Source organism: Brachyistius frenatus, unplaced genomic scaffold, assembly GCF_029030835.1.
Source record: "Brachyistius frenatus isolate BFR_SWC_R1_liver_20210118 unplaced genomic scaffold, ASM2903083v1 Contig_110, whole genome shotgun sequence".
NCBI lineage: Eukaryota > Metazoa > Chordata > Actinopteri > Embiotocidae > Brachyistius > Brachyistius frenatus.
Genome location: NW_027210709.1, coordinates 523,988 through 538,996, shown reverse-complemented (window position 1 = coordinate 538,996; position 15,009 = coordinate 523,988). Strand labels below are relative to the sequence as shown.

The window sequence follows — 15,009 nt, the reverse complement described above, 5'->3', positions numbered from 1 at the left end:
ATTTACCCGGTATGTGCTCACAGCGTTAAAGCTGACACAGTGAAGTCTCTACGGACTGATTTATTTCGAAAGTTGATTAATCGCACACTCGTACCGAAAGCGTTCTGCCCATGTGGGCATCCGTAGTACGTCACACACATGCGCAGTGATTAGTTTAAATTCAGTCACATGCGGGTGTTTGTAGCCGAGCACGCGTGTGTTCACCGGCTACGACTCTGCTCCAGCACGACTTCGTGTGCTGATTGAACTCGTAACATGGCGAAGACAGACGTAAGACCTACGCTACATTACATTTATGTTAACAAGGCTCCAAGGTGAACTCGGTAGACTGTTATAAGATAACTGTGGATTTATTGTTCCTTGCAAACTAACAAGCTAACAGATGGAGCTGGAGTTTTTCCTACATAAAAGTCACAGGTTTTAAGATGTTTATTTGCAGCTGTACAAACTGGCGGTGCATTATAACGTCCTTTATATTTAAAATTGGCTGGATTATTAATGAACTAAATGGTTAGTCAGTTGACTTGAGTTAAATAGCATCACGCTTGATTGGAAATTCGTCTTTTCAGTTGTCTGTCATGGGAGAACACCAGACCTGCACTGGTTCAGGTCTAATGTGAAAATCTGCAGCTTTTATGTGCTTTTATAAGTGTAACGCGAGTCTTTGTGGTTTGGACTGTTTGTCAGACATCACCCGCGATTTGAAGACAACAGGGAAAATGGTTATTGGGAAATGGAAACGAGCAGAGTTACAATCTCATCCATGTGTTTCAGGCTCCAAGACGTCAAAACAGACAAAGTAAAGTTGTTAAACTTGAGGAGGAGGAGGACAACGGCGTCACCGGCAAGTGTTTATTTCCTCTAAACAACTGGACTTTTACAGTGAACATGACTTCATCTGCTGAATTATGGCAATAACACAACATCTGTTTCAGAAGGGCAAGCTGAGGCCGTCTCATCCAGTGAACAAATAGTCGGGACAGAGGAGGAGATGAAACGGGAGGATGAGGTCCAAGATGAAGAAGGTACTGCAAGCTCTCAACTCAAAACTCCTGACTGAAATCCTGAGCAGCGCGAGAACTGAAAATGTCTTTGTAGATCCTCAGATGAACAGCATCATAGAAGTGAAAGGAAACACCCCTACAGTGGCTGTATCCTGGGAAAAGAAGAGTGAAGAAGAAGGTGACGACGCGGAAAAGAAAGCATGTCCAAGTGATCGCATCACTGAAAAAGAGATGACGGGTAAAAGAGTCATTTTTATTTCTCCTCTAATATGTGTTTATCGTTGCAGTTGAAATTGATATTCAAATCTTACTGTATTAAACTTTTAAAAAGGCCACTCGGTGTTGAAAAATGTTAAAGGGAAGAAGGAAAAAAAAAAGCTCTAATAAAGTGCTGTTCCATGTATAAATTACTGACCTTTTTACTGGAAGACACAATAAATTATAGTTTGTTCTCTCACAGAAAACCCATTGACAACAGTTACAGTTTTACACTGTCTTTAAGCGACAGTATGAATATTTTTACCAGCAGAACAGACTCGGATCATCTCTTCAGCTGAAGCAGCCCGTTCCACGGAGGAAGCACCCAGCCAGACTGCAGAGACGAAGATGGACCAAAAGATGGAGGAATGTGGAGATGAACAAGGTGCTGCAAATAAAACGACACAAAAATGCGTTTGAGTGAAACTCTGAACCGTGACAGTAATAAAGCTTCTTCTTTAGACTCTCAAATGGACATGGAAGACAATGAAAGTTCACCCACAGCAACTGTAACCTGGAAGAAGGAGAATGAGGAAGAAAATGGTGATGATACTGAAAAGGAAACCAACAGAAGTGAACAGGTGACTGTTGGAAAGAAAGCAGGTAAGCATCATGTTGAGTTCATGTTTAACAGGCAAAGACAAAACAAGTGTCTAAAGTGAAGGTAATTCTCTGATCCTTTATTCTGACTTTCTTTTTCTTATTCTCTTCAATTATTTGTCTTCCACTCTTTATTTTTCCTTCCTTTATACTTCCTTTTTTCTTTTTTGTTATACAAAAACTCAAACTATTTCACAGCAGCCTGGTCAGATCTCAAAATACATGTGTTTGAAAGTGGATTTGAGTCTTTGTATTGTAGCCCAGTTAAAGTTTGAAATGTGTGTACATGAGCTATGGTTTTCAAGATTTTACCAGAATGAACTCTTCAGGGTCTTTTATACTCTGCTACCTTTGCAAAGGACAAAGGCATGCAGTAATTTTGGGTCTGGTAATACCAGACTAATAAAATCCTCCTCATTGGTTTTGTCACTACATCAAATAATAACCACATTTTCTGTCTCTTGCAGTGAATGGAAAACGGAAGGCAAAGCCTGCTGTTGAGACTTCCCCATCAAAGAAAACTAAACTCATCAATGATGGTATGAACTCATATTATGAACTCGTATTATGACTGACTGATAAATTCTTCAACTTGTCAGATGCCCAATATGCTTGCTGAGTTATTGCCAACGCGTGTTTTACTGCCTTGTTCTGTTACAGGTTTTTGTGTTTTTGTTGGCAACCTGAACACCTCAAAAACATTTGAAGAGGTCAAAGATTCATTAGCAAATTACTTCATGACACAAAGTCTCCTGTTTCAAGACATCCGCTTAGAGCGGTCCAAGTAAGTGTGTTTACATCAGGTACTGGGTTTGTCAATGCTGCTGCTACACAAAATAACTGAAAAGTAATTTCTGTCGTTATAGAAAACATGCGTTTGTAGATTTAGCCTCAGAAATGGACTTTACTAAAGCCTTGGCATTAAATGGAGAGATGGTCCTTGATAAGCCAATGAAGATCGCCAAAGCAAAGGTCAAAAGTGAGGGCAAACGGAAGAGGAAAACTCCCCCACTCAACAATAAAGGTAAAAAGTACTTCATGAAATTGCCCAGCCATTTTTTTTTTTTTTTAATCGATGGTTCCTATCTGACCGACTTTCTGGACCCACGTTTTTCCTTCGTCATTTGGTCTCAACTTAAAGTTTTGACATTTTTGGCCGCTCAAATTGACTTAACAGAAACATGCAGTGCAGTAATACACAATATCTCTAATGAAATTAAAGGCATATAAACTCTTCAGATAAGTTTAACCTGGTGATGCTCGGCAAGAACTTACACTGAACTATATGAAATAAGAAAGAAGACTTTTCTTGGACTAAATAAAAAGGCAGAAAACTGCTACTGCATGTGTGCTGCGTCAAACAAATGCCCTTCAAAGTACAAGCAGTGTCAGAACTTCTGTAAACATCAAAATATAAGTTTGACTTTTACCCTTAACTTTTGTTTTCACGGACACGTCCACGACTCACTCAAAATTAAAAAGGGGGGGGGGTCTCAATTCACCAGTTAGGAACCACTAATTTAAATGGATGGATAGAAGAACTCGTATACATTCATCAACTTTTTAAATATCAAATTCATGTTGTGATAACCTTGGGATATAAAATATTACAAAGTGTGACTGTCCTGTTTTTAGCTGCCAAAGATGCCAAATGTTTGTTTCTGAAGAACGTGCCATACAACGCAACAAAAGAAGACATTTTGAAACTCTTTCACAAGGCCATCGCCGTCAGGTTTCCTGGTGGGGCTGAAGTCCCGAGCCGCGGGTGAGTGTTTAAAAAAAATCTGCATCAAAGTTCACTTCCTAACATGCAATGGAGTTAGATGAGCACAACAAATCAATGATTTAGATTTTCAATGAACATTTGTAATATGTATTGAATGAAATATCCCTTTTATTATATTATTTAATTTTTTTTAATTATTATTATTTTTTTTTTTATAGTATTGCCTTTGTGGAGTTTAAAACTGAAAACTTGGCAAAGAAAGCACAGCAGCAAAAACAAGGAGTTAAGATCCAAGACCGGGTTTTGATTGTGAGCTTTGTAGGAGAAGCTAAAGACGACAGCCCAAAAGGTAAATCGTTGGTAATAAGGTGTAACTTCAGTAGCTAGAATTTCTGAAGTTAATGCATTATTTTCTTTCAGTTTCTTTTTTTTTTTTAATTTTATTTTATTTTTTTAAAATCTGAACGTTAGTCAGTTTCATTTTTACCTTTTATTGAGAAAAAGTCTGTCTTCATTGTCACAGGTGCAGCTCCTCCAAGCAACACCTTGTTTTTGAACAATTTGTCCTACAGCGTGAAAGAAAGAAACTTGAAGAATGTATTTCAGAATGCAATTAATGTCACCTTACCTCAAACCCAAGGCAAAGCAAGAGGGTAAGTACATATACGCTGATTAATTCATTTGTATTCAATGAAGAAAGTATTTGAATATTTTCATGGAAGGTGTGTATTTCTCTGCAGATTTGCATTTGTTGAGTTTGCATCTGTGGAAGATGCAGAAAAGGCCTTGCAGTCATCCCAAAATATTAAAATCTGTAAAAGAGTACCTAAAGTGCAGTTCTGTGAAACGAGAGAAAAGCCAAAGAAAGATAAAGGTATCTGTGATTGTTCATTTCACATTATCCATTTAGGTGTTATTTAACAGGCTGTGTGATTAAAGCAGTTTGAAGTTTATATTTCAATTTCTAATGGCAATTTGAGTTAAAAAAAAAAGTATGTTACTAAAGTTTTTTTTTATTTTTATTTTTATTTTTTTAAATGCTCCTGTTTAGTCCTGTCTAAAACTCTGATTGTACTGGGCCTCGCTGAAAGACAACTGCACAGACACTTCAAAGTGCCTTTGAAGGAGCCCTGACTGCAAGAATCAGATCAGATAAAGAGACGGGAGTCTCAAAGAGGTCGGTAGCATAAAGTCGTTTACATAATGTAGTAATGGTGTATAAAAGTGTTTTTTTTTTTCACTTGTTTTTCTGTCATAATTTAATCAGGTTTGGCTTTGTGGAATTTGAATGTGAAGAAAATTGCAAAGCTGCCAAAGAAGCCATGGAGGACTGCGAGATAGACGGCAGCAAAGTGACTGTGGCGTATGCAAGACCCAAGGGTGAAGGAGGTCGACTAGGTACTGGAGGAGGCTTGCCGGGGCGTCCCGATAGACGGTCTGCAGGTCCAAGTCGTGGCAAAGGGGGACGCTTCAGAGGTGGAAGAAGCGGCAAAGGAGGTAACGCCTAACTGACGGATACAGAAAAGGCTCCTTCTTGAGAGTTCAGCAAAGACTGAAATGTAATTTAAGTGCAAATTTAAAGTAGCATGAACGTGTGATGAACTCATAAATAATTATCACCCCGTCCTACAGTTCCCTTCAACTCTACGGAGCACTTTACTGTCTTTTAGCTCATTGTTTTGGTTTTACAGCTCTGAAGAAATACTGCTCAGCACCAAGTTAGTGTTCAGTGTTTAACACAACTTTACCACTTGTGTACTAGTCAGTGATACTATCTTAGTTTAGACATAATTGCACGAGCACCGAAAGTGGTCAAAAAACTAAATTATGATTAAAGCACCTTCACCAGTTAAAATTATAGCAGCTTGCACCTTAGAAATAGCTTTGAGGATTCTTCCATAAATGTCTGTTATGCTTTTGATATCCAGCTTAAATTCATCCAATGTTTAGTACAGGGATAAATTTGACCTTTATTATGGTCTCAAGCTAAACAGATAAAGCTCGTGATGTTCAGAAGTTAAGAGAGGGTTGAATTTAACTATTTTGTGTGTTTTTAATGTACTTTCATGGTTTTGGACTGGATGATCAGCTTTGTTTATGATGGCCATTAAGAAGAAGTTATGAAATATATATATATATATTTGTATTTTTTTGTCTTTTCAGGGAGAGGACGTTGAGCAAGCACATCGCGGGATGCTGTAAAAAAAAAGTGGAAAAGAAAAACTAAGTTATCTTGAAAAACCTTACCATATGTAAGACTTTGAAAAAATATTTTGCTTTATTATAGCTGTTTGAGTTTGTTTGTTTTGAGTATTTTTGGTGTAAAACTTGCACCATATAATGAATGAATGTCATTCTGTAATTTTAGCTTTACATTTTCTATTTTAAACCATTCATTTACAAAAAAAAAATATATGAAATACTTTGAAAGAAACCTGATTTGTTTTCACACTGCAGTTTTGTTATTCATTAAGATTTGATCAGATGATGGTATTTTCTAACGTGAAGATAAATGTATTTCAAAAACCAAACCTGGTGTTTTGTTGTTTTTGTTCAAACATCTGTGATAAAGACTCAAAAGAGGTTAAGCCCGGGACTTAGTGAAATCTCAGCCAGACTGTTTCTTCTCTGCCACTGACCTGAAATAACACCAGTCCCACAGCCCAACATGCCACATCCTCTGACCAATCCTGACATGTTGCATTATTCAATGCACACAGTGGAGGCTCCAGAGGCTGCTGAATGCTCCCCGCTAACTGCAGACCGTCTGCTGCCCGCACATGCCGCTGCAAAGCTCCGATTTATTGCAACTTGCAGAAATTCAGCCCTTAAACCACGACGGTGTCCTCTAATGACCTCACATCCTGTTTTCCCACTTCCTTCTGAATGGACCGGTTTGGGACGGTCCCGTCGCCGCGCAGCGTGGGTCTCTGTTGTGTCCGCCGCGCGTTTCTCCAGACGACACATGCCGTAAGATCCGCAGAGCTAACAGGCTGCAGAGGGCATCCGAGCAAACTTTTAATGCCACCGTTTACTATGCAACGACTCACTTGTTGATACAGAAGACAAGAGCTGTCGGTAAGTTGTCAACAAGCTTATTTACATGCTACGTTTGACGCGTTTTGTCGTTTATTCGGATGGATTTAAATAAATACGCCTCATATCAGTTCAATTTCAACTTGCGAAACAGTTCCAGACTTTGTATCATGTCGGTAAAACTGAAAGCGGCTCTACGTTCAACATGTGGTTGTATAAGAGGCAGTGTTGAAATAGTGGAAATCTATCATTTTAACTCTGATAGAAAACTTTAGGCTTCTGGTTTTTCACATTTAAAACGTATTGCCATTGAAGTAATAGAGCAGTTGGTTCTTCCTCCTTTCTGGACTATAGTTTATTGGTTTACAGCTTTATGATAGGTTAATTGGAATTTATAAATTCTTCTCAATCACCCTCCAGAGTATGTATCTGAGGCACCTTTGACACCAGTTTCACCTCTGAGTTTGTGTGAATAGCACTGTATCCCCTGAACACATAAGGACACTGCATTCTCTATGGATTGGATGAAATCTGGCTTTGATTTGTCCTCTACAGGACTTAAACATTGTTTGTGTTGAAGCCATTACTTGTATCCTAGTTTGTGGTTGGCTTGCAGATGGTTTTTCTTCTATTTATCCTCCATTCCTTTATTGTCTACCCCCACAAACCCCACAGGACCTGGTACTGAGGTGCATCCCCGCAGCATGGTGGTTTCACTCATGCTGGGGATGATGTTCATGCTGAGATATAAGGTGTTGTCAGAGTTTACATAGTTCTGATGGAGAAGGTCAACCTTTTGTCTCATCGTGGTTTGTTTTGCTTTCATATGTGTCATAGCAAATATGGTGAGTACTTCATGATTTCTGCTCTATTAAAGTAATTTGTTTCTGTGGATTAAATACAATCCTCTGAGGTAAAGTTGTAAAATAATAAGTCTCAGGAGGGCCATTAAAACAAAGTTGAAATTGTGTTTACAGACCTGGAGCTTTTTGAGAGGTCAGGTCAGAAACGCCAAGTCAAATATTACAGCGTGTGTGGCTATTATTGAACATGAACATGTGTGCATGGTGCAAAGGTTTCCATTTATTGCAGCCTATAGTGCACTGGATCATTGCTTAACAACCCTAAAGGCAGATTTTCTATAAGGAATTATATAAACTGTCAGTAAAGTTGTCAATAGAGTTGTCAGTTAATCGAAACAGGATACTGTGAAGTGACAGGTTAGTGTGTTTGGACACCGAGGTGATTACCATCCTGCTGATCAGACATAGTAATGGGTATTTTTAATACACCTTTTTTGTTGTGATGGAAAAAGAAACCATCTGGAAATGAGCCTAACTTTACTATGAGATGTTTTTGAAACGAGGGCGGCCATGCGCATTTTAACTGTCTTAAGTCACATTGACTAAAATTGATTAACACCTATAGTAGTACAATCATAAACAGGAACATCGACATCTGTCCCAGCTAATGTTCCAGGAAATGTGTGAATCAACAATATTAAGATTGAAGAGGTAAAACTTATGAAGGCAGATGTTTTCTGAATGATCACCCAAGCCTTTGAACGCAGTTTAGGTCGGTTGAAGTTCATTATTTATCATGTAGGTAAAGATTTTATAAATATGACTTATTTCTGTGTTTGAGTTTTTAACAAATTCTACCTCTGTTTGTCTCCAGTTAAGGAAATGAGCCCATATAATAGAAAAGTAAATGAGTGACTGACCTCTTTGCCTCTGAGAAGCCATAAAACTGAATCCTTTAATCGTCCTGGCCTACATTTAAGTAACAACATCTTTGCTGACCACAAACTCTACCTGCTGGGTATATGTAAAATAGATAAATAATAATAATAATAATAATCTCTTATTTTTATATTTCTTTGCAGTTGTTGTACTTCTGACAGAATGAAGACGAGAGAGGTAAAGATCATCAACCAAGGCCTAGAGAACGAGATGGTAAGTGTTACTTATTCTAATTTCTTCATATTATCATTTTATGTTGTGTTTAACAACGTATCATCATGTGGTAACTTTACTTGGTAGAAGAACAGTTTGTTACTGGATACAAGCGTAACAACCTGGTTGTGAATGAAGACCACAAATAACTACTAGAGATGTGTTGTATGTTTACATGTATCTGTGTGGATTAAAGAGGAAATTTAAATTGGTTTGGATTTTAAAGTGAGTGAATGCCGCTCTAGTTGTAGTAGTAAAATCAACATTTTTGGAAATGCAGTTATTTACTTTTATTCAGATAAATGGAGGAAACGATTGATTTCTATGAAGATACAAAAGATTAAGCTACTGCCAGCAACCAGATAAGATAAGACCATATCAATCCCCAGGCGGGATAATTTGGATGTTTCCTGCAGTCGTAAGATTGATATGAAAAACGATAGATAAAAATCTATTTTTGGAGAACAAAAAGGCTTATGGATTTAAGCCCTTTTCCTCTACAAACATAGAATTTTATTTGTATTTTTCCACAGAAAGATGCAACTCAATTGTGCAAAATTAAAGTTCCAATCAGAGAATCAGTCAAGTGACAAAACCTCACAGTCACTTCACTTCATGGAGCGAGAACAGTCACACACTTGTTTCATAATTACAAAGCCTGAAAGTATCTCAAAAACATTGGCAGTAAGTTGTTCAATATTGTTTCAATTTGGTACATTGACAATAGGGTTTTAATTAATGCTGTTGTCATCACCATTAAATTGAAAATTAAGCAAAGATACCCCAACTGGGCGTTTACTAGTTTCTTGAAGGTCCTATGTGATATCCGAGTCGTTTTTCTCTGCCAGGCTTACTCCCTCCCAACAACCACGCAGGGGTGGGATGAAATCCCCTGCTGGGAGACCAACCAACATGTCAGGCTTAAACCTTCAGGATGTAAAACGCAAAATTTTAACGAGTCAGGCCTACTCAAGTATCAGCGTCAGACCAGACGGCATTTACTTTAATATGTAATGAACAGAGAGGAACAATGAAAATGAAGAATTCTGTCAAAATGTTGGTAGTGATAATCTTGACAGCTGCACTGCTACAATCACCAAGATGGAGAGTCTAATGAAGCACCACTCGCTTTGCAGGATCATTAATAATGTAATCAAGCGTGCCCAAACTTAATAACTAACTTCGGGAATCCAAAATGGTACATATTTGATGGGCTGAATAACCATATGAGAAAGTCAAATTCGCATATGGCGACAAACAATCAAATCAAACGCATGGTCATATTCTGTAGTTTATTAATCAACCCAGTCGCCAACAGCCACAACCAAGTAAAAGCCATCGCGATGAGTCTCAGATGAATTATTATCACTTCATATCTGCTAGGTTGTTCTGATTTGAGCAAAAAAAATGCAACTGTCAAGCACAAACAAACAGAATAGGTCAAACACAGACACAAAGAGACAAAGAAGGATGGGGGAGACAGACAGAGAGAGACACAAAGGGGGAGGGAGACAGAAAGAGACACGCAGGGATGAGGAGAAAGACAAACAGAATCAAAGGGATGGGGGACAGAGACAAGCAGGGAGAGGGAGGGAGACATACAGACAGAGACACATAGTGAGGGGGGAGGATTCATACAGAGACACAGGGAGAGGGGACACATACAGACAGGGACACAAAGGGAGGTAGAAATACAGTGAGGGGGGACACATACAGACAGGGACACACACTGAGGGGGAAGACGTATAGACATGCGGGGAGGGGGAGAAATATAGACAGAGATACCAATGGGAGGGGGGGAGACAGAAAGAGACACATAGGGAGGGGGGAGCATTCATACACAGAGACACAGGGAGAGAGGACAATGACAGGGACACAATGGGAGAGGTAGACAGACAGAGAGACACACAGGGAGGGACGAGACATACAGACACGGAAGGGGGAGACGGAGTGACAGACACACAAGGGAGAGAGGAGACATACAGACAGAGACACAAAGGGAGGGAGAAGACATATAAACATACAGGGAGGGGGCAGACAGACAGAGAAACAAAGGAGAGGGGACACATACAGACAGGGACACAAAGGGAGGGGGGAGAAATACAGAGACAAAGAGACACAGTGATGGACCAGACATACAGCTACACGGAGGGGGGAGACAGAAAGGCAGACACAAAAGGAGGGAGGAGAATAAAAGGAGGGAAGAGAATAACAGACATTGACACAAAGGGAGGGGGAAGAAAGAAGGAGACACACAGAGAGGGCGGAGAAAGACAGACAGACAAACCAGTAAGGATGAAAAATACAGACACACGGAGACCTACAGACAGGGACACGAAGGGAGGGAGGAGACATACAGAGAAACAATGGGAGAGAGAGACGGAAAGGCAGAGACACACTGAGAGGGTGGAGACAGACAGACAGAGATACCAAAGGAAGGGGTGAGACAGAAAAAGATACATATGGAGGGGGGAGACATACAGACAGAGACACCCAAGAAGTGGGAAAAACAGACACAGAGAGGATGGAGACAGACAGACAGGGACACAAAGGGAGGGGGGAGAAATACAGAGACAAAAAGACACAGGGATGGACCAGACATACAGACACACGGAGGGGGAGAATGAAAGACAGACACACAATTGAGGGAGGAAACATACAGACAGAGACACAAAGGGGGAGGGAGACAGAAAGGGAAGAGGAAGAAATCCAGAAACACAAAAAGGGCGGAGACAGACAGACAGAGATACCAAAGGGAGGGGGGAAACAGAAAGAGAAAAATAGGAAGGTGGAGACACATACAGACAGGGACAAAAGGGGAGGGGGGAGACAGAAAGGCAGAGGCACACAAAGAGGGTGGAGACAGACAGACAGAGATACCAATGTAAGAGTTGAGACAGAAAGAGACCCTTAGGGAGGGGGGAGACATACAGACGGAGACACAGAGGGGGAGGGAGACAGAAAGAGAGGGGGAAGACATCCAGACACACAGAGAAGGCGGAGACAGACAGACAGACAGATAGATACCAAAGGGAGTGGGGAAAGAGACATGTAGGAAGGGGGGACACATACAGACAGGGACACAAAGTGAGGGGGGAGACATACAGAGAAACAATGGGAGGGGGAACAGAAAGGCAGAGACAAACAGAGAGGCTGGAGACAGACAGACAGGGACAAAAGGGGATGGGGAGACACACAGAGAAACAATCCGAGGGGGAGACAGAAAGGCAGAGACACACAAAGAGGGTGGAGACAGACAGACAGAGATACCAATGTAAGAGGTGAGACAGAAAGAGACTCTTAGGGAGGGAAGAGACATACAGATGGAGACACACAAGAAGCGGGAGAAATACAGACACAGAAAGGATGGACACAGACAGACATACATACCAAAGAGAGATGGAAGACAAAGAGACACAGGGAGGGACCAGACATACAGACACACGGAGGGGGGAGATAGAAAGACAGACACATAAGGGAGGGAGGAGACATTCATACGGAGACACAGGGAGTATGGACACATACAGACAGGGACACAAAGTGAGAGGGGGAGACATACAGAGAAACAATGCGAGGGGAGACAGAAAGGCAGAGACACACAGAGAGGGTGGAGACAGACAGACAGAGATACCAAATGAAGAAAGAGATAAATAGGGAGGGGGGAGACATACAGACGGAGACACCCAAGAAGGGGGAAAAGCAGACAGAGAGGATGGAGACAGACAGACAGCCATACCAAAGGGAAATGTGAGACAGAAAGAGAGACATAGGGAGGGGGGGGGCATTCATACAGAGACACATGGTGGGGGGACACATACAGACAGGGACACAAAGGGAGGGGGTAGAAATACAGAGACAAAGAGACACAGTGAGGGACTAGACATACAGACACACGGAGTGGGAAGACAGAAAGACAGATACACAAGGGAGGGAGAAGACATAAAAATAGAGAAAAAAAGGGGGAGGGAGACAGAAAGGGAGTGGGAAGACATACAGACACACAGAGAGGGCGGAGAAAGACAGACAGACAAACCAGTAGGGATGAAAAATACAGACACATGGATGAGGGAGACAGAAAAACAGACACACAAGAGAGGGAGGAGACATACAGACACACAAGGAGGGGGAGACAGAAAGAAACACATAGGAAGGGGGGACACATACAGACAGGGACACAAAGGGAGGGGGGATACATACAGAGAAGCAATGGGAGGGAGAGACAGAAAGGCAGAGACAAAAAGAGAGGGGGAGACAGAAAGACAGAGATACTAAATGAAGGGGTGAGACAGAAAGAGATACATAAGGAGGGGGGAGACATACAGATGGAGACACACAAGAAGGGCGAGAAATACAGACACAGAGAGGATGGAGACAGACAGAAAGACATACCAAAGGTAAATTAGAGACAGAAAGAGACACATAGGGAGGGGGGTGGGGCATTCATAAAGAGACAAAGGGAGTGGGGACACATACAGACAGGGACACAAAGGGAGGGGCAAGACATACAGACACAGAGAGGGCGGAGAGAGACGGACAGAGACCCAAAGGGAGGTGGGAAACAGACAGACAGACTGATTCTACGTCTTGTGTTCATTTTACTTTCTCTTAGCGTTTCTCAGATCAGATCCAATTCACGTAGTTGCATCGCGACATTTTTCATATATATGTTATACTTTACATATTTCTTCATGTATGTCAGGATTTCGATCACCTGTGATTTTGAATTAAAAACAACTTTTTTTGAAACTCGATCCAGGATCTGTCGTTATGTAACTTCAATTCAGTTTGAGAAATCCCATATTTTTTAAATCCCTCTAAAAGACAAACATCACATGAGTACAAAAATGAGAACATTACTCTTACCAAATACACTGACCTTACTTATCTATTTATTTATTTTATTTTATTTATTTTTTCTTCTTTTTATTGTGCTACAGTATGACTGTGTCTGTCCTGATCCGTGCACAATCACTGCTGGAGTCGGGACTCCCCCTGGTTGCCTTACTGACTTTCTTTGATGCTAACATGAATCAAAACATATTCCATTTTGCTTCATGTGTTCTGTCACGCTACGACCTACATTTGGTCAAATATCTTACAACACAATGTGTGCAGGTCGTGACTAAACATGACATTCGGGTTGAGTGCTCTGCTCAAACACGGTTTACCACGCAGACGGGTTTTAGGCCCGGACAGGTGAATAGAGGGGAAAGCTTCTTCCCATTGAAATTGAATGAGGATCCATAATAGTTTTATTTTTATTTTATTTATATATTTGCTCTAATTTTCTTAAGTTTTTCTGGGTTTTTTTAGATACATTTTTGTACTTTTTAAAACAGGTTTTTGTATTTTTCTTTATACGTAAAATATTTCCTCAATTCTGTATGTGATTGTGTGACCTTACCATTTGAAGTGTCCCGCTGTAAACCGTCTTGTTGACAGAGTTTAATCTTTGGCCTACCTTTCTGATGCTCTTCTACTGTTGCTGTTCTACACACCTACTTCTTTCCTTACTTTCTCTCCACGATCCTCTACTCGCTCCCTTTCCAGCTCTACTCCTTGTATTTTCCTAAACACATGAAAGCTTCCTCAATATTTTTACCGACATTGTTGAACTCCACACACAAACACACGCAGAGAAATCATTTTACTCGTGATCGTTATTTTTTTTAAGCAGCACGCTTTGCAAATTCATTCTTTCTTTAGGATTTTCTAACTCGTTTAAACTTAACTCAAATTAACTGAGCACAGTTCCTCTGGTCACTGCTCGTCATTATACTGTGCAGTAAGAATTAAATATTCACTCACCAAGCTAATTTGTGGATAAAAATGTGCCATATTTTCCAGAAATTAGATGTAACAAACAGTTAACATTGACTCAATGACAAAACCACAGATGGGGAACTGATCAAAGTTATCTTAATTAACTCTGGTCAGGTGTACTCTGAGTTAAGTGTGTGTGAGAGCTGTGACCAAAAAAACTTTTGCAATTTTTCCTGTTCATCAACATTAAAGCAAAAGTGAAGTCACATGACATTTTGGCGTTTTTCCATTCACATCTATTGACGCACATCCTGCAGGCAAATTCAACTTTGTGTTTACTGTCTTGGTGTTTTAGCCACAGCTGATATGACGGTCAGTGTTCACTTTAACTTTGACCTGACGGTTGTATTCATTTGACTTATAGAAAAACAACTTCAACAAACAGTACAAGAAGATAAAAAAAGAACGCAGTCATATTTAGGGCAACAGAAACCCATTAAATACACTTGAATTTTGACATCATATAAAATTATGCAAAAGGATCTCAAATGCAAGGACTGAAAACCTTTCAGTAAATGTAAAAATTATCTTGAGTGGCAAGAAAAAACACAAAAGCAGTCAATATTGCACAGGCAGCGTAGGCCACAAGTAAAGCAAAGTTTACAAA

At 40.3% G+C, this 15,009-nt stretch overlaps 2 protein-coding genes across 4 annotated transcripts in view; both read left to right on the top strand.

The window, feature by feature from the left end:
• Window positions 1-10: 10 nt before the first annotated feature.
• LOC138629069 (nucleolin-like) lies at window positions 11-6,119 on the top strand. The gene is given in 17 exon segments (XM_069712564.1): window positions 11-270; window positions 775-844; window positions 936-1,025; window positions 1,099-1,242; window positions 1,531-1,647; window positions 1,725-1,865; window positions 2,330-2,401; window positions 2,523-2,646; window positions 2,729-2,886; window positions 3,498-3,627; window positions 3,807-3,937; window positions 4,112-4,241; window positions 4,329-4,462; window positions 4,640-4,672; window positions 4,675-4,765; window positions 4,856-5,085; window positions 5,752-6,119. Coding segments are annotated over 17 exon segments (1,824 nt in total). The 5' UTR covers window positions 11-255; the 3' UTR covers window positions 5,766-6,119.
• Window positions 6,120-6,316: 197 nt separating this feature from the next.
• The window catches only part of LOC138629040 (polyamine-transporting ATPase 13A3-like), a 29,922-nt gene continuing 21,229 nt past the window's right edge, over window positions 6,317-15,009 (top strand). For 2 of the 3 annotated variants that reach the window (XM_069712512.1, XM_069712511.1), the window contains exons 1-2: window positions 6,317-6,666; window positions 8,510-8,579. In XM_069712512.1, the coding sequence (XP_069568613.1) occupies window positions 8,529-8,579 (51 nt within the window). In that variant the 5' untranslated portion in view covers window positions 6,317-6,666; window positions 8,510-8,528. The remainder of the gene's footprint in view (window positions 6,667-8,509; window positions 8,580-15,009) is intronic. The other variant, XM_069712513.1, reaches the window with a different exon arrangement.